At 48.3% G+C, this 24744-nt stretch overlaps 1 protein-coding gene across 1 annotated transcript; it reads right to left on the reverse strand.

Moving 5' to 3' along the window:
* Positions 1–6328: 6328 nt before the first annotated feature.
* Piwil1 (piwi like RNA-mediated gene silencing 1) lies at positions 6329–24151 on the reverse strand. The gene is made up of 20 exons (XM_075957350.1): positions 24074–24151; positions 23407–23521; positions 22242–22367; positions 21729–21943; positions 21325–21446; positions 20231–20311; positions 19607–19804; positions 19235–19346; positions 18097–18223; positions 17877–17994; positions 17307–17421; positions 16014–16201; positions 15399–15471; positions 12640–12840; positions 12205–12308; positions 11507–11577; positions 11235–11388; positions 9905–10030; positions 7641–7788; positions 6329–7520 (listed from the first exon to the last, which is right to left on the reverse strand). Exons 1-20 carry the CDS (start codon positions 24149–24151, stop codon positions 7404–7406), a joined length of 2589 nt encoding a protein of 862 aa, XP_075813465.1. The 3' UTR covers positions 6329–7403.
* Between the last annotated feature and the right edge of the window lie 593 nt (positions 24152–24744).

Here is a 24744-nt window from a genome sequence, read left to right on the forward strand (position 1 = left end):
TCTAGATCAGCACCTATGGATGAATGGATTCAGCATACGATGAATGTTGAGACTTTTAGCTATAACGATGAATCTTGGGTAGGAGAAGCGATTTCCACAGCAATGAGGAGACATCAAACTGCCAGGTGTTTTAATTGTGGTAAATTAGGACATCTGAAAAGGGATTGCAGGCACAGAATTTCTAGGAATAATATCTCCCCTGGGAATGACAAAAATAGGAGACCTAGGCCTTCAGGTATATGTAGGAGATGCGGTAAAGGCCGACATTGGTCCAACGAATGCAGGTCAACAACAGACAAACAAGGCAACCTGATACCGTCGGGAAGCTCCTTGAGGGGCCTCTCGCAGGCCCCCAAGCCAACAGTGGCCCAGTCATTCCCAGTCACAGTGGAGAATGTGCCTCACCAAGAAAATTAAAAGCTCCAATTTCTGCTGTAAAAAGTAATACTGGTCTAAATGATGAAATACGTGTGGAGGATGAGTCAAAAAACCCAGTAGGACAGAGTAAACGTATATTTTGACAGACTTCTATTAATGATCAAAGACCAAAGCTAAGAGTCTGTATAAATGACACTTTTATTGAAGGCTTATTAGACACAGGTGCGGATGTAAATATCATTACCCCAGAATCTTGGCATCCAAATTGGCCTCTTCAAGAGGTAGATGTTCAGTTCCTAGGAATTGGAACCCTATCTCATGTAAAACAAAGCACAAGATGGGTTGAATGCATAGGGCCCGAAGGGCAAATAGGAAGACTAAGGCCATATATAGCCAATATTGCCATAAATTTATGGGGCCGTGACCTGCTACAGCAATGGAATACCCAGATTAACATTCCTGTAGTTCCAGGAACTCATAATTCTGGGAAGGCTATGATGAGGTATTATGGAAAAAGGTCACCAGCCATTCAGGCTGTACAAGAACATACAGCAGATACCAAACCTTTAGAGGTACCCACAGCCCTACCTTTAAAATGGCTAACTGAGAAGCCAATATGGATCAAACAGTGGCCTCTAGCTGAAGATAAACTACAGGCATTGGAACAGCTGGTGCAGGAGCAACTAGATGCTCACCACATTGAAGAATCAACCAGCCCTTGGAATTCTCCTGTGTTTGTTGTAAAAAAGAAATCTGGTAAATGGAGAATGGTGACAGATCTAAGAGCTGTCAACAAAGTAATTCAACCTATGGGCTCACTACAATCTGGAATTCCTTTGCCTTCTCTGTTACCAAAAGGATGGCCTCTTATAGTTATTGATTTGAAAGATTGTTTTTTCACTATACCGTTACAAGAAAAGGATAGAGAAAAATTTGCCTTCACAGTGCCTACTTATAATAATTCTCAGCCTAATAGGAGATATCAATGGACTGTCCTCCCATAGGGTATGCTCAATAGTCCTACATTGTGCCAATATTTTGTAAGTAAGCCATTGGAAATAATTCGTAAACAATTCCCCAAGTCCATAATTTATCATTACATGGATGACATCTTGTTATCTGATTCAAATAAAGATACTTTAGAAAGGATGTTTGAAGAAGTAAAGAAAGTCTTGCCTAGGTGGGGATTACAAATTGCCCCTGGAAAGATTCAAAGAGGAAATTCTATTAATTACCTAGTTTACAGAATAGGGTTAGAGAAAATTAAAACGCAAAAGGCACAAATTAGGAGACACCGGTTAAAGACTCTTAATGACTTCCAAAGATTGTTAGGAGACATTTCCAGTCTACAACCAGCTGTTGGGATAACACCTGATCTAATAGTTCATTTAAACAAAACCTTAGATGGTGATAAAGATTTGAATAGTCCAAGAGAACTGACAGCTGAAGCAGAAAAGGAACTGACAATGATTGAGGAAAAATTACAGGAGGCACATGTGGATATGGTGAACCTAAATCTTAGCTGCATCCTAGTCATATTGCCTTCCAGAATTTCTCCTACAGGGATTCTAATGCAGAGGGAAGATATTATTTTAGAGTGGATATTTATACCTAATAAACCAAGTAAAAAATTAAAAACTTATGTGGAGAAAGTCTCTGAATTAATTATAAAAGGTAAGCTGAGACTTCGTCAACTAGCAGGTATAGACCCAGCAGAAATTATAGTGCCTTTTACTACTGAAGAAATAAAAAAGTTATGGGAAGACAATGAACCGTGGCAAAGAGCTTGTGCTAATTTTTTGGGAGAAATTAATAGCAACTATCCCAAAAGTGGTAGACTTAACCTTATAAAAAGAACTTCTTGGATTCTTCCTAGAATTGTACGTGATGCTCCAATAACTGGAGGCCATATGTTCTATACTGATGCAAATAAATCAGGGAAAGCAGATTACAAGTCAGATGAATTGAGTAAGGTGGAACAAAGTCCTTATAATTCTGTCCAGAAGGCAGAATTATATGCCATTCTTATGATGCTAAGGGATTTTAAAGAACCTCTTAATATAGTTACAGATTCACAATATGCAGAAAGAGTTATCTTGCATATTGAAACCGCTGAATTTATACCAGATGACACAGAGTTGACTTCATTGTTTATCCAGGTACAAGACATAATCAGGAACAGGCTTTGTCCATGTACATAACACACATCTGTTCCCATACAGGTCTGCCTGGTCCTCTAGCCCAAGGCAACGCTGAGATTGATCAATTATTGATTGGAAGTGTGTTGCAGGCCTCGGAATTTCATAAGAAGCATCATGTCAATAGTAAAGGCCTAAAGAAAGAATTTTCCATTACTTGGCAACAAGCTAAGGATATTATAAAGAGATGTCCTACTTGTTCTTTCTATAATCAAACACCGTTGCCTGCAGGGAGTAACCCAAAGGGTACTAAGAGAAATGAAATCTGGCAGATGGATGTGTTCCACTTTATGGAATTTGGTAAATTAAAATATGTACACCATACCATAGACACGTATTCAGGTTTTCAATGGGCTACTGCCCTGAGCTCAGAAAAGGCTGATTCAGTAACCACACATTTCTTGGAAGTTATGGCCATCATGGGTATACCTGCGCAAATAAAGACAGATAATGGTCCAGCATATGTATCTAAGAAAATGAAACGCTTTTTTGATTATTATAATATAAAACACATTACAGGTATACCAAATAATCCTACAGGTCAGGCAGTTATAGAAAGATCAAATCGTACTATAAAGAATATGCTGAACAAACAGAAAGGGACCAAAAATACCCCCAGAAATAGATTACATAATGCTTTATTAACCTTGAATTTTCTTAACGCTAATGAGAAAGGAACGACAGCAGCAGAGAGACATTGGATAATGGAAAAGTCTGCTGAACTAAATCAACCGATTTATTTCAAAGATGTGCTGACCTCTCAGTGGAAGCCAGGAGATGTGCTACGATGGGGAAGGGGTTTTGCTCTTGTTTCCACAGGAGAAGAAAAATTGTGGATACCATCAAAATTAATAAAGTTTCGATTTGAAGAGGAGAAACCTCTTGGAAAGGAGAAATGACAACTTATCCACAATGATGATATTCATACAGGTGGTAAGAAAAACATATAGAATGGGGGCAGGGTTCTGTTCTTATCTCTACAGGAAAACACTCATCTTTGAGAAATTCAAGGGACCCTGGATGTTTGGATACTGACAGATGGAAAAATACCTGCCCAATAGGAAATATCAAGAAAACTGAATGGGTTGTGTAAGTAATATTAAACCATATTTCTAAATTTATAAAGCTGGTTTTGAAGTTGGACTCTGGCTCAGTCCCTCTCCAATTCCAAGCCTGTTAGTAAGAGAAAAACCCAGAGTTTCTGGAGTTTCTGTCTCATGTCAAGAGCCATGATGTGGGACAGAAAGAAATATGAGTTTAGAAAACATCTTTGCTTTTCTTCATATCTATCATACTTTTCATTGAATATATATATCATGTCTTTCATTGAATATATATATGTCTATATGATTAATGTTTAAGTTTTTCATAATGAACAATGAGTTTTTCCTGAAGTGACATTTGAAGTTTCCAGGAAGAAGATGGGGCCCCATAACAACAACTCCACCTGGTTGATATGACGTCATGATACTGATAGCGCTACTACAAGACCGGCTTTGGGTACCAGATGCACAAGACAGTTCCAACTTGGTTAGCTGAAATGGTGCACATCTTATACAACATTTTGGCCAGACCTGCACAAAATACTCAGAGACTATTGGCAATTTTAAAAGACATTGATCTTGAAATTTAACCATCATTTTACTTTCACAGGATCCCCCAGAAAGAACGTCGCCCCCATGACAGCTGGAAGTAATTCGAGAGGACGACGTCCCCTTTCCCTGTAAAGTTTGCCCTTGGGTTTAGGGACATCATTTAGGGGTTGATTATAATTAGTATACGATTGAGGGTTGGGGGAGGAATTTTATAAGCTCAGGGATCATTTTGAAAAAAAAAAAGAGGGATGATGGGATAATAGATTTGTAATTGTGAGTTACTGTTTTTAGACAAATATATTGGTATAGATTCTTGTATATTGATACAAAGTTAAATTATATTGACTATTGTATGCATGCATGTTTCTGTTTAAAACATTTTTATGTATTGACATATATTGTATTGATATATATATTGTATATATTTACCATATTGCAGTGTACATTTCTACCTCTGATTAAGATACTTATATAATGTTTGTGTATTGATATATATTTACCTACTGCAATGTATATTTGTACATTGTTTATATTTGGAGGTCATTGTCCTCATTTGTTTCACAGTCGTTTATTGTCTTAGTCTTTAAGTTAGATATTGAGAATTATATAGACTAATAGTCATCTAAGTTTGTCATTTATAATTAGACTAATCAGGTTCTTTAGATATATAGAGATTATACTCAGTATAGATAATCTTCAACTTCTTCAAAGAGCTGTAGAAAATGGCCTTTAAACTAACTCAGAGTTTTGTGGTAGTGAGACACAATTGCTCCTGGCAACACCACTCTATTCCCGAGAGAATGTTGAGCACCAAAGACACTCCACCTGGAGCCTTTCTTTTTGGCAGAACTGGCCTTGGAGCAAAGAAATGCCCATACCTCAACCACTGACAAAGATACAGAGCGTGCATCAATGGATAAAACAGGGCTGTCATATCCTGCCAAGACAGGGTAAGATAGTTTTGAAAAGTTGCTTGCCTTTGAAAATGGTATGTCAGTTATGTTAGGCCTTAGCCAAAGTTGGTTGCTTCAACGCTGCTAATGTGACTTTGGGTGATTGCCTAGGTAGCTAGTTGTCTCTGTGATTTGTTGCATGTTTTGGAAGTTGTTTTACTGAACTTCCTAATTACCCAGGTAACATTATTTCCCTTCTCAGATCTTCGATGGGGTTGAAGACTATATAAATGTAGTTACTTTCTCTCATGACTTGGCCAAGTTATTTATTATACAAGACCTAAGCTAGTTAGAATAGCTTGTACTTATTGTATATAATTTCATAGTAGGTTTAGAACTCTCTTATTTAAACAAAAGGGGGAGGTGTTACGGGAGGTCCTCCCACTCCTCCGGCCTATCGCCGCTGAGATACCAGCCCATTGGGGCGTGGTCTCTCTCCCTTTAAAAAAGCGGCCACTTCCCTCTCCTCTCTCTCTTCACTTCCTGCTCCGCCGGCGACTAGACTCCCTTCCTGGTTGCGCAGGGGGCTGACGGTGATCTGTAAGTTTGTTCCCCTTTAAATAAATACCACCCTATTAATCATAATTCCAAACCGGTGTGGCATTGTTTATGACTTACGCCTTCAGTATTCCTCTTGGGGTGAGGCTGACTACCTTGTACCTTGTATAAAAGGAGTCCACCAACACCAAAGGCAAAAAGCAAGACAGGCCAGACCCCATATACCAGGCCAGTCAGCAGCTGCCCCATTATCTCTGGACAAACCAGCTGGGCCTATCCATGTCCTGAATTTCTAGTATAATCCAGAGCCCAGGTCCTGTGTCATGGTCTTTTTGCCAAGGGACAACAGCAGGTAACACTGAGTAGGGGCGTCAAGAGAGGGAAGAGAGACAGGCTTCTTTGAGAGCCACCTGAGTACTCTCAGCTGTGGGTATGACGTTTCTAGAAATGACAACGAGAGGTATGTTGTAGCTCTGAGGACCCTGTAGCCTTCCTTCTGTCCTCAGAGAATAGAGCTGCGCTGGCCTGTCAGGCACCCAGCTCTGAGATCAGGCACTTCTCAGGGCCTGATAGAGAGTGTCTCCCTCTGATGCCAGGAAAAGGATAGGTTAAAGGCCACATGCCATGAGCCCAGATGGTGGCCCAGGAGCTGGCTTTAAGAACCACAAGGAAGCAAAATGTAGAGAAACCCTCAGCACATGGCAGTACAGTGAGACAGAACTTTATTGAGCTGCGCCAGGGACACACACATCACCAATGAGTACAACTCATCCCCCGTAGCCACACTGCAAGCTGCTCTCATAACATACAGAACTCCAAGACTCCTCTTTGCAAGAGAGTCAAATGGATGTGGGACCTATACTGCCCCACAAGTCGCAGCCCTCCAGACCCTAGGGCAGAGGCAGTGCTCACTCCCAAAAGTTCCTACAGACACTGGCACCCACGAACTCTATTACTCTATTTTTTTTTTTTAAAGACAAGGTCTCACTATGTAGCCTAGGCTGACTGTGAATTTGGGGTTATCCCAGCTTCACCTCCTGAATGCTGAAATCACAGGCATATGCCACCACACCTGACACATTTACTTTAAGGGGTGAAATTTTATCCCTGAGTGGTCTCAAGTAGTTTTAAAACAGAAATAAAATACAGGCTTTCAAAAACTAAAAACTACCCTGTTAAGTAAAGCGATGGTCACTAATTTTACTTGATACGAAAATTGCAAAACAAAACAAATAACAGCATCCACTTCTTTACGGCCAGCCCCATCAGTCTGAAAACACTTCCATGAAGAAAAGGTGAGATCTTTTCAACAATTCTTTTCATTCTGTATGGCCTAACTCTTAAAAGAAATACCGAAAGGCACCCCAGTCTTTATCTTAGTGCCTGCCTATGATGCTGCAGACATTCTTGTCTCATGTCCTTCCCCCCTTTTAAACTCAAACATGCATTAAACAAAGTTAGAGCAGTGTACAGTAAGAGGTGCTCCTGGGAGCACCTCTGAGAACCTGGCGACATGGCTGCTTTAGGAAAGTCTATCTGTGGTACCAAGGGCCTTGCTACAGCTCTGCCAAGCAAGCTGTCACAACACACTATGAGAAACAAAGCAAACATCAAACCTATAACCTAAATCTATAGCCGCTACATACCAACCCTAAAAACCAAACTGTGGCTCCCTGACCCCCACTCCCAAACCCCACTAGAACAACAGTCATGTGAAAAGTAGAAAGGGAAGGATTGGCAGAGTTCTGGAAGGAAGCCAGCACGCAGGCCCTTGCTGTTGGTCAGAGGTAGTAGAGGCGGTTGGACAGGGACAGGTTCGGTTCTCTGTGGATGCTCTGGCCCACAAGGAAGGCCAGCTTATGCGCATACTGGCAGGGTGCAGGAACTCGGATGACTCCCTGTGGGGGAAAAGAGGGCCGGTCACTGAGCTGAGCTGGGTGGGACTCCCAGGGTCCTTACACAGCAGGCTGAGCAGGACAGGTGGCCCTGAACAGGGGCCCGAACAGAAATGCACTCACAGGCCAATTGTAGTACACATGGCAGAGCTTGTAGGTCAGTCGCTGGATGTGGTCGGGCTTCAGGCCACTGCTGTCATAGATGACATTGTAGTGTGTTGGGGACACACTCCCACTCCTCACTGCCTGGCTCACGATGAAAAAGTCATACCTGGAAAGGCAGGAAGAGCCAGGCAAGGCAAGGACACGTGCTTTTATATAAGGAAAAACCTCGTCTTCTAAACAACCTCATTTTTTCTCCAGCCCCAGTGTGTCTGTGGTGCCCAGGACAGGACAAACTCTTCATGAGCCACTGTGGCAGCACTCACAGAAGACAAGACTCTTTCCATACGCGTCACCATGCTGTGTGTGTGTGGAGGGCTTGCACACATGGGCACGCAGCAGTGGCGCCAGAGTAGGGTGGAGCCAGTTTCCTCCTACTGCTTCCATATTAGTAACAGCAGTGCAACAACTTTAATCACCAGGGACTCAGAACAAACGTGCACAGCTAGTAGAGGGCCCAAGCTAAGGCCAAGCTAAAGAGCACACTAGAAAACTTAGCATCCATCCGAGTTCTGTTCCCTGGCAGTGTCAGTCAGGAGGCTCCTGTGATCTGATCTTATCAGCAAAGGAAACTGACCCTGTGATCCTGATGTTACCTAATTAGACAACCTGGAAATCAGAAGTGGTCTACACTGGAGTCTATTTGGGATAGAATGAGTCCGAGATGTTCAATGATGTGCTGGCCAGGAAGAGACAAGCTCTGAACAAGAGAGGGAGAGCTCCGTGTGTAGCATCCAGACTGCCACCTTCAAAGGTTCTCCTGCCATTGGCTCCAAGGGCCTGAGTGGCTCTCACAGGACTTAAACGGCATCTGGTGAGAACACATGCCTTCTACTCTAAACTCACGTGGGTGTTGTCCCTGAGCTCATGGGCTACCAACCCTCTTCTTGTCTAGTGCCCTGATCTCCAAAATATATAAAGAACTCAAGAAACTAGACCGTAAAAGGCTAATCGACCCAATTATAAAATGGGGCACTGAGCTGAACAGAGAATTCTCAACAGAAGAACTTCAAATGGCCAAAAGACACTTAAGGTCATGCTCAACTTCTTTAGCGATCAGGGAAATCAAGACAACTTTAAGATACCATCTTACACCTGTCAGAATGGCTAAAATAAAAAACACCAATGATAGCCTTTTCTGGAGAGGTTGTGGAGTAAGGGGTACACTCATCCATTGCTGGTGGGAATGCAAACTTGTCCAACCACTTTGGAAAGTAGTGCCCTGAACACTCAGTGATAGTCCCAGGTTCTGTGAAGGGTGAGAGAGGCCTCAGACTGGCCCTTCCTAGGTACCGGCCTTATCTGTTAGCCCCACTTTGCTCCTGGAGTGACAGCAACTCTCTTCCAGAGCCAATCCCATAAGCAGCCTCGGAGCAAAAGAAAAACCCAAAATAGTATATTTCAAAATAAAACCCCTACTCAATCACATAGCTGAAAAGCAGCACCAAACATTTTGTAGCCATTTCCGTCTCTGAGATGCAGGGTCCACAAATGATTCAGAGTTCCGATTTTGGAGCATGTGCTTAACCCGGGAGAGTTAAGTACCCAATTTAGGTTTTAAGATCCATGATGCTTTGCTGTTAGCAGCAGCTCACCCTCCCGAGTCAGGGAACATGGGGACATTATGGAGGTTCCCAGCTCTCGCCTGCAATGCCGGGAGCCCTCTATAGCCTCACTCTCTAGAACAAAGGGTGTCAGACTAGGTGGTAAACTTCTGCCCCCAGGGACAACCATCACAACCCCAGAAGAGAGCTAGTAAGGAGGTCGCCAGAGATGTACATCTGTCTACCTATATGGTTAAACCTGCATGCTGTGACCAGCCTAGCTTCCTCTTGCTTTCTTACTTTGGAACTTTGAAGTCAACTGTAGGCTACAGATCTGCTGACAATAGGCCCTCTCATCACCTTGAGCCCTGGAGGACTGTGTGAAACATCACAGAGCTAAAGATCTGGTAGAAACAACCTATAGATGGGTTATATATGTCAAAATATAGATGCTGCCCGCAGAAGCTGTTCCTAGAGTCTGAAGTGCCACACACAACTATAACTATCATGGAGCTGCCAGAGGGCGTTGCTTCCCGGGTCTCAGCATTGAGAAACCTGGGCTTTAGGAAATACGTCAGATCAGCTTAGCTGAAGAATTGGGACATTTAAGAAACACGGTGTCATTCAGGAACTGGAAAACAAACAAGCTAACATTGATAGTCATGAGGCCCCAGAACTCACCACTCTGGCCTAGTGACCTCCACATCGATGACTGTCCCCGGTAGAGGGTTCTGGAGTCTTCCCCCAGACTGAGCAAAAAACCTGGCATTGACACGCTTCTTCACCACAATCACAGTCAGTCTTGGGCTGAGGACAAAGAGAACATGGCCATGCTGAGCTGGTGGCCTGTCTAGCTAAGAAGGCACATGTTCATGTATCCGTCAGGAAAGAGCCCCCATGCCCTTGACACATCATCTCATTGCATGCTGGAGGAGGGTCAGCCCATTCCTCTGGGACAGACCGAAGTCCAGGAGTGACCTGGAGGTGGACAACAATATGTCTCTTGTGGGTCCCATGACAGGCTACTAAGGCGTGGGCATAGACCAAACCTACTACGCCTATCAAATCACAACACTGCCTTCGGCAGGCTTCCAAAGTATTTGGTGTCAGTGCTACAATGGGCATTTTCTACTCTGAGACCTGTCTGGAAGAGCTGGTTCAAAGGCATGTACACCTTACCACCAGCTCCCTCTACATTGCTCACACTAAGGGAATCATCAGTTGCACAGCCAGAACATGCAGCCTCTAGACAGTTCTTCTCCCTGAGGGCAAGTTAGTCTTCCAGGAGACTCACTGCCTCACCCTCCCACCTCTTGAGGTGCTCCTCTTAAATTCCTCGGGACAGTCATTTGTTCATACACAATCCACATGGAAGTCAGTGAATCGGACCTCAGAATGAGGCTGCCATCTAACATGACTGGCAGTCCCGATTCAGATGACATCAGTTCCTCTCGAGCTCAGACATGGCTGACCCCATTCTCAGGGAGAGTGGGGCTCTAAGAAGATATTACCCAGTAAACTGGTTGTTCTCCAGTGATCATCAGCTCCTAAGGCCTTAAGCATGAAGCCCACACTGGGGGCTTCTCTTTCACAGTGTGGTAGCAATGAGAAGCAGGGCCCTGCCAGAAATGTCACCAGCTGCCTCTAAAGCTTTGCTGTTGCAAGACCTGCCAGCTGCTTGCAGCTCTGGGTGCAACACAGAACAAAGCTGGGTCCTGGGTCCATGTGCTTGCCTAGACTGGGCTTAGATCAGGAAGCTCAGGGTGGTGTGCTGGCAGGGACTGCTGAGGAAGAGGCACAGAAAAGTGCCCTACCCTGAGCAGCGCTGACCTATAACTAACTTATCCAGACCCAGTTTCAGGGAACAGGAACTCAGACTACCTGCTCAGCCCTGCCTCCATCTCTTATCCCTACCTTCAGCCCGATTCCTAGCAAGCCCATGCACCCTCTCCTTGCCATTGAGTGACACTTATTTCAGAGTGGGCAGCCATGTCCAACCCCATGGACTCACTTGTAACCTCTCCCAACTGACTTGAGACAGTCCAGGAACTGCGGGACCTCATAATTGACCAGGGTCTTCAGCTGTCCATCCCCTACACCATCTCGGTACACAATGACACGGCTAGGCATATATTCATTGCAGCCACTCCAAGCCCTCAGAGCAGCTGCAAAAAGTGGGGGAGGTTTTGAGTTCACAGACACAATACCTGTTTCTCCCAGTTCCCAGCCACTTTTGGGAACAGCCCAAGGGCCCCAGCAGATTACAAGGGTACACAGACCCACCTTGCAAGCACACCTTGAGCCCATCCACCAATTCCTGGCCACGGTCCTGAAAGACGCAGCGGGAGAACCAGCTGTTCAGAAAAAAAGCAGGGTGGTGAGGGCGTGGGTCTGCCAGGCTCAGCTGCTCTGGCCTTCCTACGAATCTTCTGAGGAAGATTCCTGCTACCCTTCCCATATCCCCAGGAGGCCTCAACTAAGCAGAACAAGTGACCATTTTCAAGTCACCCATGGCAGTTTCCCAAATTTTAACTCTCTAACTCGGCAGGGGACAACTGAGAGACCAGATCACCTGGGAGCACCCACCCACTAGAACAAGTGCTGTCCGCCCTGTTCCTGACAGATGTTTTCCGCGCTTCCCTTTTGCTCCCCAAGACCAAGACCACAGCCACTAACATCTACATGTAACAAGTGGTTAGGCTCCAGGCTCTGCGGCTATGGCTATTCCCTCATTCCACAACCACTGAAAACTAATATTGAAAAAGCAGAGGACTGGGTGAACTGGGCTGTTACACTGAAAGCATGAGACACATTTCAGGGGCCAAGAACAGCTGTCAAACCAAGGCACTTTCAGAGTTGGCCATTTAATGTGCCCTAAGGTCCACAGTAGAGAGCAGAATGGGGATGTCTGAGTGTGGCAGGACAGGGACAATGAGGGCCAGTCCCATGCTTCATGACACCACTGCTGCTCCCTGGCTTACCGGGTCATCCCTTCATTGATGCTGGCAACGAATCCTGCGATGGACCTCCGCCCAGCTGTGGTGTCATGGTAACAGTCGATACCCACGATCATCGCCAGCTTCAGCTTTAGTGAAAACAGTGTCATTTAGCTGTGGCAGGGTTTTGGCAGCCGTGAGCAAGGCTGGCTCCTTCCTCTAGGTGTCCACATAACCAACCACCCCATCTCTGATGGAAGCAGACTCACAGGCATGTCCACCCGCCAGAGTTCACCACCACCCTGTCTCCATGACAGCAGACTCACAGGCATGTCCACCCGCCAGAGTTCACCAATACTCTGTCTCCATGACAGCAGACTCAGAGGTGTGTCCATCCCGCTAGCTGCCCCATCTCCATGATAGCAGACTCACAGGCATGTCTACCCGCTAGCCGCCCCATCTCCATGACAGCAGACTCACAGGCATGTCTACCCGCCAGAGTTCACCCCCCATCTTGCAGTTCATCTGCAGGGCAATCTTGGTGGCAATGGCCATGACTGTTTGCTGCTTGCCCAGGGTCCGGGCCACCACACACTGACTTGGGGTAGGGCAGTCTGTACACAGGTACTTTTTGATGGCATCATATTTGTCTTTCCGATTACTTGACAACAGACAGACAACCTGAAAACGAACCAAGCACCTCATTATAGAGAACCAGGGCATGGAAGGCCAAGAGCAAGGGGGCAGACCTAAGTCCTGTGTTGCAAAGGACACTTGTCACTCACGCCACCAGTCAGCTCTGCCATGTGGCTAATCAATGGGGCAGGAGTAATGTTTTAATGCTGCTGGTTTACTCTGAGTGACAAGCACTCACACAAGAGGCGCTGCACATAACAAACCTGGGCTTTAAACAAAGTCATTGCAACCTGGGACCCGGGCATGGCACACTATCGCATGAGTGGTTCCGGGTAAACAGAAAGGCAAGCACAGCTTTGCCTCTGAGGTGGACAGACATGCAGCTCTTTGAACCTGAACTCACAGCTCCCCAAGAACCATGGCTTTTGCTTGGGAATCTGGTCAGAATGTAAACTTTCCCAGGAAGGAAGAATGACAATTCTGAGAACAAGGAGGAGCCTTTGATCAGGTTCCCCCAGCCCAAACTCTGAGGGTCTACATTTAAGTTCCTAAAACCAAACCTAGCTTGTGACTCACAATTCCAGCACCCAATGTGTACCCAGACTCTTGTTTTTCAATTCTCTCTGGTCCCCAACAAATTAGGCTCCACCTGCTGTCTCCATTACTCTAGGTAAAATGGCAGCTATCTGCCTGTGGCCTCTGAGAAGGAAATGAAGGAATAGTGGATGAAGCATTGCAGGCCACTATTCAGGTCTCTGGCCACATGGGCAGCCTGCTCCTGCTCCTCGTGGTGGTGTGGCCTCTTGAGCTAGAGGGAACCCACCAGGGTACGGGTCACTCCTGTGCTCATCAATGCCTCTGCATGAGCCAGAAAAAGCTTCCAGCTGGTTCTTCAAGGCCGCTTGGCTTGTTGAAGGCTCAGACTCTGGTGCATTAGTGTTCAGAGGTAGGCTTTGGGCACGTGGTGGGACATCGAGGGCTCTCTGTTGTTGGTCTGCCTACTGAGCCATGCCGTGGTGGCAATGGAAAATGGTGGAAAACACAAGAGCTGAGGCTGGGTGAAAGTAGGTCGGGTCACCACTGAAGGATGTTCCCTTTCCTCTCTGTTCTGGGACCACCATAGGGTGAGCAGGTAGGTGTGAGTCTCCACATGCTCCCTGATGGGATGCCCTGCTTCACCAGAGACCATGGAGCCAAGCGATCCTAGCAGAAACTGAGACATGAGCTACAGTCAATCTTTCCCCACGAGAAGTCTGACTAGCTCATCTAGACACGCTCCCATCAGCAGCCAGCTGTGAGCCAGCATGGCACAGCTCCAGTCCTAGACTTCCCTTTACAACAGCCACAGAGGACCGTGTCCCGTTCACTGGAGGTCCATCCTGTTTGTTCACCGCGTGCAGCACACAGGCTCCCCCTGAGCCACAAAGGTGATGGGGGCCGTGGAGCTTCACACCGCTGGCTTCGGCCCCCGCTATCACAGCTTTAAGCCTGAACAGTGAGTGGCGTCACAGAATCTGCTCCTCTGGGACTTTGCTCTGTTCTTGGAGGCCAATGACTTTACAGGCTAATGAGGTCTGCAGCAGTGGCCTTGGGGTGTGAGGCGGCAGAGATCAGCAAAATACATCAAAACGTGGGCCATGTTCATGGGAAACTTGGAGCGTTAACAGTTAACTGGCTAGTTGCTAAATTCACGTATGCAGAAAGAAGCTCCTCCTTCACATGTGGGGGCTGGGGCGGTGGGTGCAATGAACCTCCCAGTGTGGTTCCCGTGCAGACAGTCTTCCACCTTTAGCCTGCTGTAGTTTCCTGCCACACAGAAGGCCAGGGCTTCCTGGGCAGAGGGCAGTAGTGAGGTCACACTAGGCCAGCTGCCGCCTGAGCCCTGGCTCCACACTGCTGCAATGCTTGGTGGCCCTCCCCCACTTTGCTGGGGAAGGCCCAATCGAGTGGCAGCCCCATGAGCAGCAGCATGATCACAGACCAAGGTGGACCGGTCTTCGCAGAGTCCAAAGCCTTTCCAGGAAATGCACCAACGTAGATGTGTGCCTGGTATGAGCAGGAGCACCAGGTGATGGGATCAGGGCCCAGCACAGTGATGCCTCAGACAGCATGACTGAGTAAGTGGCCCAGGTGGCTATCTACACTTCCAAGAGCCAGCTTAAAGCTGTGACCAAGTCAGAGGTGGGGAGTGTGAGAATGGGGTGATGCTCTCCTCAGGCTCGTGCTCTCCCTAGACACGCTTCACATCACTGCGTGGACTCACACAGCACACATGGGACCTACTGTCATCAAGCTACCTTATCACCATGCCTCTCCTGGGTGCCAAATCTCACACGATGGAAAGATGGCATTCACTAATGTCAAGGTAACCCAGCTTAGGAGAGAGTCTGACTGCTGACCTCACCCTATGACCTCCAGTGTCTAGAACCAGAGAATCAAGGCAGAACGTGGCCTTTTCCTTCGTGGCTTCTCCTCATCTTGTGCAAGGCACACACCCACACAGGCACCAGCCTTACTGAGCTTAAAACCCCAGTCTTCTGTCCCTCAAGACCCCCCCTGCCCGCCTCAGGCTGCAGCACTGTCTGTACCCAGCAGCTACTCACTATCTGAGTGTCTGATGTCACCTTCTGCTGCAAGGCTCTCAGGTAAGCTTCTGTTCTGTCGTCCACCTCAATCCTAGCATCAACAACATAAAGATGGGCAGTACACAACCCTCAGACCTTAACACAGTCAACATCCCTGCACCAATCCCAAATGGTACAAAGTAGAGATACAGGAGCTCAACTCAGTGAAGGGCATGGCTAACAAGCTGTACCACCATCCTGGCTTAAGAACCTACCCCGAGGCCCGGCAGTGGTGGCGCATGCCTTTAATTCCAGCACTCGGGAGGCAGAGGCAGGAGGATCTCTCTGTGAGGTCGAGGCCAGCCTGGTCTATAAGAGCTAGTTCCAGGACAGGCTCCAAAGCTATAGAGAAACCCTGTCTCAAAAAACAAAACAAAACAAAAAACAAAACAAAAAAGAAAGAAAGAAAAAGAAAGAAATAAGAACCTACCCCAAGAACATCCTATCTGCTCTTTTCTCCCATCCATTCTCTCTGGGGTCCATGGGGCTGTGGAAAATCTTAGAGCTGTCATGAGCTCACTGGTGCATCACACACCCTTCTGATAACTGCCAATCACAATGCAGACCAGAGAGTAGATGGCCTCAGACACTCACATGATTGCCTTTTTCATCTGGATGCCCATGGCTGGAGTCACTTTGAACAGGTTCTGTATCAGTGAGTTGGCCGCTTCATAATTCCTGCGGGTATAGATCAGCAGCCAGTTATCCAATGGCTTCACGCTGATCAGCGGTGCGCCTCTTGTCTCTTTGGACCAGTCTGCAAACTGCGGGTTGTAATCAAACTAGAATAAAGGGCAGAGATGCTACTGTCAGCTGTGATGAAGCCACTGGTCTTGCTCAATCCTATCATGCATGTAGAACCACAGACTACCACACTTAAGTTTGAATCAAAGTGACAGATCAAAAGTCCCCACTAGAGAGAAGACACCAGATGCATCTGGAGGACTTGTTCTACACCATACCCTTCTGAGGGCCCAGGACAAACTCTCCATCCTTCCTCTCATTATTGAAACAAGTGCCATTTTCTTCATGAAAAAGGCTCAGGCTATGGGTGGCGGCTTCATGTTTTTCATTCCGACACTCAGGAGGGAGAGGCAGGTGGTAGAAGTCAGCCTGGTCTACACAGTGAGATCCTGTCAGGGGCTGGTAAGAGAGCTAAGCCCTTGACAGTGGTGTCCTGTGCCAACAAAGTTCAGGGAAGAGCCACTTGTGGTCTCCATCACGGCAAAAATCCAGAGTTTCCCTTCACCTGGCTGGACTCTATCTTTCAGCCCTGCCTGTGGCAGGAAGGCTCGATTGCTGGCAACAGTTGAAAAGAACAGGCATTTATTTGTAGTATTTGATTTCATCTGAAACTATTTGAGAAATTCTATTTTTCCTTTTCCTGAAGATGAAACAAAAAGCACTCCAGTATTTAGATCAACTCCTGAGAGACTCGTGGCCCACACAGAGACAAAGCCAATCTAACGGGGCTCCTTGGCAGCACCTTCGGCTCCTAAGTTATGTTGCATACCCACCCCCTGCAATGGTTTCTTTAGATAGCCCTGACTGTTCTGGAACCTGTTCTGTAGACCAGGCTGGCCTTGAACTCAGAGATCCATCTGCCCTCTGCCTGCCGAGTGCTGGGATTAAGGGTGTGCACCACCACCACTCAGCTCTTCAGTTTCTCTTTAGCAGATCTTCCCTTGTCACGAGGATTGGGCTTTGGTTCTACATGCGCTAGAGTCACAAGCTGCCTCTTACAGAATGACCCTGTCAGGTGGCTCTGGTGGTTTTCCAGAGTTGGCAGAGAACAGGACCAGGGGATGGAGAGAAGCGGTCTGGTGCATGGTAAGTTGTTCCCTGCCCCTGTGAGACTCAGCCTGGACACCACCTTGCCAGCCTTACCGTCTTCCCACCCTGGTGGATCTTCTCAGACTGTAAGATTCTTCCTGAGAAGGACAGCAGGTTTGAGTCGAAGCTCAGGCCCCAGTCACGAAGCTCCCTCTGCACGTTGTCATCCCTGTGAGTTGAACAAATGGTACTCAGCACTGTTGACCAGGCCGCAGCCAAGCTGGTGACCCACATTCAGGTGGATCGGGTGCCACTGTGGCCTGCAGCACAATTCAAGGACACTCTGGGCCTAGAATACATGGATAAGCTTCTCTCCACCTCCCGAAGACTCCCAGTACTCAGACACCATGCCAGTGAATGACCCACAGTCTACACAAGCAGGGAAATGTGTGCCTGAGATTTGCTTCATCTGCCCCCTCCACGGCCTTCCCATGACAGGGCTGGAAAGGACACATGGGCATATCAAGTTTCACTTCTTGGCTCCCTGAGAAGAACTGGTATCAAGAACTCAGGACAGCCCTCCATAGTCCTCCCAACATAGGAGGCCACAGTTCCTGCCTTCCAGACCCCTCTCAGACCTATAGGGAAGCCCAAAAGAGAAGCTGGAGAGCTGAGCCGGCCTACTTGTGGATGTAGTCGATGAGGCGGCCCACCTCCCGCTGCCGCTGCTCAGGGGTCAGTCGCGTGTGCACTGCTAGGTCCTTCATCACGTTGAAATCGTTGCGCATTTTATCAGTCAGACCTGCACCCAGAGCAGTGCCAGCGAAAGCCAGTCAGCAAGGCTGCATAGCCCCCAGCGGGGGTGGGCAGGGATGAGTGAAGAGAAGAGGGTAGCACTATGCACCTGTGAGGTAGCAGAGCTCCGGGATGAGCATGGCTGGGCCCGGCAATGTGCCTCCGGGGCCTCTCCTCCGCTTGGGCTGGCTTACCAGCACTGGCTGCTTCAAGTCTGTGATTTCCTGGTTGTACTGCTGCTCAGGAGGAAAGGAAGGCATGCTTCGCACCAAACAGGGTGTGTGGCACACCCGTGGGTGCGGTAGATGCCTAACTGACAATGGAAGCTGGGTACCAAGCTGGGCTAGACACACGTCAAACCGTCCTGAAGGGTGGTGTGTATGCTCTTTCCAGCCACCGAGGGTGCAGGAGCAGGACGGGGCTGACCCAACTCTCCCAGGTGGATGAGCTCTATGTAGCCATGTGGTCAGGACTTAGCTTTGGAGACCTGACCATGGCGACACAGAACAGACTTCTCAGGTTACTGTCATGGTGCTCCTAACCCCAGGGTGTGAAGGTCTTTCCTGTCATCTATAGCCCAGAAGCTGCTTATTCTGCAATCATTCTTATTTTTAATTTGGATTTAAAATATTTCCACTGAGCATAAAAGAGTATCATCACGTCAATAATCAAGTTGTAACAGTCTAGTCTTAATGCCCACCTTAGGGCAAGATGTCACCAGCCAGCATGCCATCAACGAACCTGATCCATGTCTCTGTGCCTCAATGAACCAACCATCATAGTTAAAAAAGTTAATGTACCCGCAGACATGGTGTTCATATATCACTGAACATGCATGGCTAGTATGGCAGGAAGTGGGGTCTCCTTCTCCCCATCTTATTAGAGTCCTGGCCACAGGATACGGGTAGGTAAGCTGGAGCCCATAGGTGCTGGATGACCTTTGGCCTCCTACCATCTGCCAGCAGAAAGCTGTGCCTTACTGAGACCTCTCCGAGAGCTGGACCCAGCTGCAGCAGCCCTGGTTGACAAGGACCAGGCAAAAGCTACAGAGCTAGGGATTAGGGCAAACTGCTTGCCACCACTGGCAGTACCTGTCTGTCCCCATGATGCACTGTCAAATGCAACTATTCTGCTGGACAGAGCCACTAGGGCAGCGCGCATCTGGTATGTGGGGAATTTCTCAGTGATGTAGGCAAGACTGAGCAGGGCCTGTGTGCTCCTGCACGCCACCCAAGGGACAAACCTACCTTCCTGTAGTACTCCAGGAAGCTGACCTCTGAGCCATCTGCCTTCTTGAAGGTGCTCTTTGGATTCTGGTCCCAGTCAATGTCATCCACCCTGTAGGTCTTGTTGTTGTACCTGTGGAATTCGGGACATGAGGCTCTAACTCATGTGGAGATGTGTGATGGGGGTGGGAGGGCAGGGGAAGGCACTGAACAATGATGGGAACAAGGGAATGGAAAAGGGTGAAGAGCAGGAGGCACCTGTCCTTTGTACCTGACCACAGGAAAGGCAACAATACCACACATCTGACATATCTGGCTCCCTTTTATTCACCTCTGCCTGTCTCCCTCAGCCCCACTGCTCTCTAGCCCTGGGCTCTTGAGATGAAGTCGTACTTGGTGAGAACAATTAGGCCTATAAGCTCCTTGGACACTTGTTCCTGGAACTTGTGCTCCTCTGTTTGCTGGTACAGGTTGAACATGAAGTCCAGAACGGTCTCACTGCGGAGGACCTTGTGGCTGACGTCCGTGCAGAGCATGATGTTGTTCTCATACTGAAGGATGGAAGTAGTGAAGCCAGGCCAGATCACCAACCTGCAACACAAGGTGGGTCAGGCGCAGCCCCATGCTCCACTCCGTGTCGGAAGCAGAATGTGCCGCGCCAGCTCACTTCCTAGGACAAGACTCTAGACAGAGCCCTGCCTTTTCCACGGCTTCACCAGCATTTGCTAAGTACACACTGAGCTGATTAAACCTATCCTTACTTTGGGCCATCTAGCCTCCTGAGCCACCATGTCTCAGCACCCCTAGCTGCTGGTGCTGAGGACTGACGCAGTGCAAAAGGTCTGTGCTGCTGGCTACGATGGGATTCCTTTGACGTTCAAGTCATCTGGCGTGACTAGGTATCGCTCAAGCCAGGTTACATGCTCCCGTAACTCTTGAGCACTAACAGGTGGTTTCTAGTTTACAGAACACTGCAATGTCTGTGCCGCCCAATGGATGGTGGAGTTTTCTACAAACCTGTGATTTGGAATATCAATCGGGTCACTTGGATTGTAATAATTCCGTCCAATTTGTTGCAAATTCATGATTTTCAAGAGCCTACAAATTTAAAGTCAGAACAGTTAGCATGGCAAATCCTAGGGACTACCTGGAGCTGCATCCAGTCAGCAGGGCTGGCAAGTTGTCACCCAGAGCCAAGCCAGTCAATTCTGCACTGCCTAAGAGTTCACATTCTTAAAATGTCTAAAGGTTGGAAAAAAATATTTCAAGACATTTGAATTGTGTCGATTCCATTTTATCAAGATACACCAGGATAACCCACTAGCTGCAAAAGTAGAGGTGAACAGCTGCCCAGTACTCCCCGGTAGCTTTCCCTGGAAGAAAAACGCACAAAGCAAATGCATCCATCCCCTCAGGCCAAGTATCCCTACAGTGAGCTATCTATCCTTCTACCACTGAACCATCTATGAATCCAGTAAGCTATGAATCCAAGGACTGCCTCATTTAGATGGCTTCTTACAGGGAGGGGTCTTCTGGAGAACATTGTGTGTGTGTGTGTGTGTGTGTGTGTTACATGTGTGGGGTATGTGTCTGTCCATGCTCAAATGAGGAGGTATCAGGTATCCTTGTACCCTATTCTGTCACTCTTCACACCTCACTTGCTCCCTTGAGACAGGGTCTTACAGTAAACCTGGAGCTAGGCTAGTAGCCAGCAGGCCCAGTGACTCTCCTGTCTTGCACCACCCTCAGCACTGGGGCTACATGCAAATGCCCATGGCTGGCTTTTTGTGGGTGCTGGGCATTTGAACACAGTTGAATATCATGCTTGCATGGCCATCTCCCCAATGCCTAGACATGTCCTAGCTAATTGCTCCTCGTGTGGTTGCCACTTGCCCCAGCGGCCACCCACCCACCCATCCATCCTGGGGAAGGGGCAGCCGGGGTGCAGCTCAAACAGTATTTCAAAGGCATAGTGTCAGCACCACTGGGGAAGGGGTAGAATCCTGGAGGCAGATAAGTTAATTTTCCTATCAGAAACCACATTTTCAAATGACCACACAGACCCCCCCCCCTTACAAACCACAGTGCGCACGCCCTGCCATGGCATGCACCTTCTGAAGATGATGTTGTAGAACTGTAGGCAGGTGGGGGAGGTGGGTGGCAGCTCATTGGTCAGGGTAATGGTGATCCTCACGTGCTCCCCATTCCGAGTCTGACTGAAAACTTCCGTGACCTAAAGCCAGAGAGGTGGGAACCCAGGTCTTACCTCTGTGTAGAAAAGATGTCCCGGTTCCTGGGGCCCCTGAGCGCAGACATGTGACCTGAGACTAAGAAGTCAGCTGAGTAGCTGAGAGCCCTCACATAACTCTCCACAGCCCTTCTCTCTGACCCCAGACACAGTGAGTCATAATGGGGCCTCTGAGAGCCCTATCTCTCGGACCAGGAGACCCTTTCTGAACTTGGCTTTAGGGTGGACACTCCCCCTACCCCCGCCAGTGGAGACATTTGAAATAACCTTGTGCTGTAGTCTCTTAGGTAAAAACAGTATTGTCCCATCGAAAGCATGACACCTTCCAATAAGGTCCTCGTGCTGGAAGAGCAGTGCCGAGCGCAGCCTGCGGGCCTCCATTAGGGGGTTATAGTCGATGTGGTACTGGTACAGGGCCCACTGTGGGCGCGAGGTCAGCCGGAAGTGGTTGGTGCTTAGCTTCACGATGATACCGGAGGAGCCTGAGGGGCCATCACACAGTCAGGCCCTGGCATGGTTCTGCTCCATGAGAGCTTTCCTTCAGACCCAGCAGAGCTAAGGACAGTGGTCAGCTCTTGCCTTCAAGGCAGCTGGCCCTGGGGACTAGGGCTCAGTTGCTTGGGGGAGACCATACACCCACACAAAAACAACAGACACAGGGGAGGGGCTGGAAAGGCTGTAGCTGCTGAGCAGAGCGTTCTTCTTTTCCCTGAGCCAGAGAAGCGCTACAGCCCAGTGCCAGAAAAAGTGCCCCCTAAAGCGGTGTTTCTGGGAGCCCACCTGTCTTTGACTCTTTGACGTGGTCAAGGTTCTGTCTGGTGTTCACACCAAGGTCATGGAAGTCTCGGCGACGCCCTCCTCTCTCTGCCAATGACAGCTCCTGAAACCCAGCTGAGATCTGCAGCTCTTGAGGAGAGAGAGGAAAGCATCAGTGATTAGAGCCAGTGGGTGGGAGGACAGCAGCTTTCCTGCAGTGGCTCAAGGGGGCAGATGCAGCCCACTCTTGTCTAATTGTGTGACCTCATCCTTTGCAGAGCCATCTACCCTGGCTCTGCCCACTCCAACAGGCCAGGAGCCTGGGCTATGATGATGCCAGGATCCAAGGGATGGATTTCTTGATTAGGAAATAAGGTTGTCATTTTCTAAGTCTCATGGCCTTTGTGTACTCTGTAGCCTGCATGCTGTAATCATGGCTGCAGGGAGCCAGGGGTCAGGGTCCTAACTCTATAAACTGGGTAAGACTATGTCACCAGTGTGACATGTGGCCTCCTGGCTTCTCGGCTCTCCTTACAACCAGCAGCAGGGGCATGTACACACCTAGACTGGGTCAAAATGCACAGGGAACAGCACTAACACGTCAATCTTTGCTTCTTCTGAAAACAGGACCGTGTGTATACAGCCAGGCACTTGAGAACAACAGCATGCCCGGGCCACAGGACAACCCTGGCTTTGGGATCTGGTGGTGGCGTTACAGCAACACCTACTAGTGGATTTGCCAAAAACCAGTCTCCCCTCCTTCAGAGGAGAAACACATATGTGCAGAGCAATGTCCCTCAAAGACAAGCCTTCCCATGCTCCTGGCAGCCAGGCACACTTTGGCAAAGTGCCTGAGAGCTGGCAGTTGGCTGTGCTGATTCTCTGCCCGGCCCTACACAAGTGAAGATACACTAAGTCAAGCCCACAGGAAGGCTGTGAGGGAATCACTACAGATGCCAAGACAACATTCTAAAACTGGCTAATGGACACAGAGCAGGCAAACTGAGGCCACATATCTGAAGTTTCCGTGTTGCTGAGATGGCCCTGGCTAGCTGCAGTCTCTCATTCCCAGCCTGCATGGGGTGGCACACATGCCAATATGCTGCAGTGTGGTGCTGGGCCCTTGCAGAAGCACCAGCACCCTGCACATGGCAGCCCCTCCCTGTACACTCCCTCCCCTACCGCTTACCTTGTGACTTGGATGTGGCTCCAACTACCATTCCTCTCTGTCGTCCTCGGCCGACCAAGTCCCCCTCTGTGGGTGACTGCTGAGTTCTTGGTTGGACGTACCCAGGCTGCTGGCTCTGCTCACGCACAAACACAGCTGAATTCCCTTATGCCGCAGGGTGGGCACCAGAGACCTAACTAGTCCTAAACTGGTCCTAGCATTCAGAACTTAGTCGTTAAGCATGTGATCATTAAAAAGGGATCTGAGCTGGGCAATGGTAACTCCACCTTTAATCCCAGCACTTGGGAAGCAAAGGCAGGTGAGTTCGAGGCCAGCCTGATCTACAGAGCTAGTTCCAGGACAGCTAGGGCTGTTACAGAGAAACCCTGCCTCAAAAAATCAAACCCAAGCCAAACCAAACGAAACAAAAAACCCACAAACAAACAAAAAAGGGGTGGAGCATATTTGAAGCAAAAGTCACCAAAGGAGGATTCAGTTCCTCACATCACACTAGGTCTCAGATCCTCCCAGCCCCCAGGTTACTCCTGTTGCAGGTGGACCTCAGAGCTTCCTGCATGTTGGGCAAGTTCTACCACTGAGCCCTAGGACAAATCTTTTGATTCCCTGCCACAGGCCCCACTGGCTGGGTGTCAAGACACTGGTGAGCTGAAAAGGGTGGGGTACTCACCGCGGCAGCCCCAACATGCTGCACCGTCTCCTGACCGCGGGCCCTGCCACGGGCCCGTGCTCGGGCTCTGCCCGTCATTTTCTGTCAGAGAGGAAAGAACTGTGGCTAGCGCTCAATGGACCCATGCATATTCGACGAATCTGTCTCCATTATTTTAAGGGTGCTAAAATAAGCCCAAAATTATAATATTTAAATCCTTCCTATTGAGGACTTGCCTCGTGCATGAGAGTCTCTCATCCCAACACAGCTTTCTTAAGGAAACCAGACACTGACTGGGGACTGCCAGCTGTGCTAGGTGGCAGGGCTCAGATGGAAATGTACTATAAAACCCTTTGTTTTCAAGGGGCTAGAAGTGGCTCAGCAGCTAAGAACCTTTTCTGCTCTTGCAGTGGATATGGGCTTGGTTACCAACACGGTAACCAGCATGGCTCACAACCACCAGTTCCAGAGGATCTGATGGCCTCTTCTGGTTTCCCAAGGCACCAGGCACACACACATGGTACACACACACAGGTAGGCAGGCACCTTACACGGACATATAAATCATAATGATACATAATACTAAAACTGAGATTTTTTTTAAAGGTTTTGATTGTGATAAGGCTTAGGGAGCATTACACTGTTGGGATGGGTTCCTTCTTTCACAGCTGGGTTCATGTGTCACAGACACC

Source organism: Microtus pennsylvanicus, chromosome 1 (genome assembly GCF_037038515.1).
Source record: "Microtus pennsylvanicus isolate mMicPen1 chromosome 1, mMicPen1.hap1, whole genome shotgun sequence".
Classification (NCBI taxonomy): Eukaryota; Metazoa; Chordata; class Mammalia; order Rodentia; family Cricetidae; genus Microtus; species Microtus pennsylvanicus.

What these genes read in the sequence shown, in the direction of transcription:
- Piwil1 (XM_075957350.1), bottom strand. Translation starts at nt 24,151, where the DNA reads ATGACGGGCAGAGCCCGAGCACGGGCCCGTGGCAGGGCCCGCGGTCAG. An exon ending in TCCTGGAGTACTACAGGAAG is followed by an intron (nt 18,224 to 19,234) that starts GTAGGTTTGTCC and finishes CCTCCTGAGCAG; the next exon opens with CAGTACAACCAGGAAATCAC. An exon ending in CTCATCGACTACATCCACAA is followed by an intron (nt 17,422 to 17,876) that starts GTAGGCCGGCTC and finishes TTCAACTCACAG; the next exon opens with GGATGACAACGTGCAGAGGG.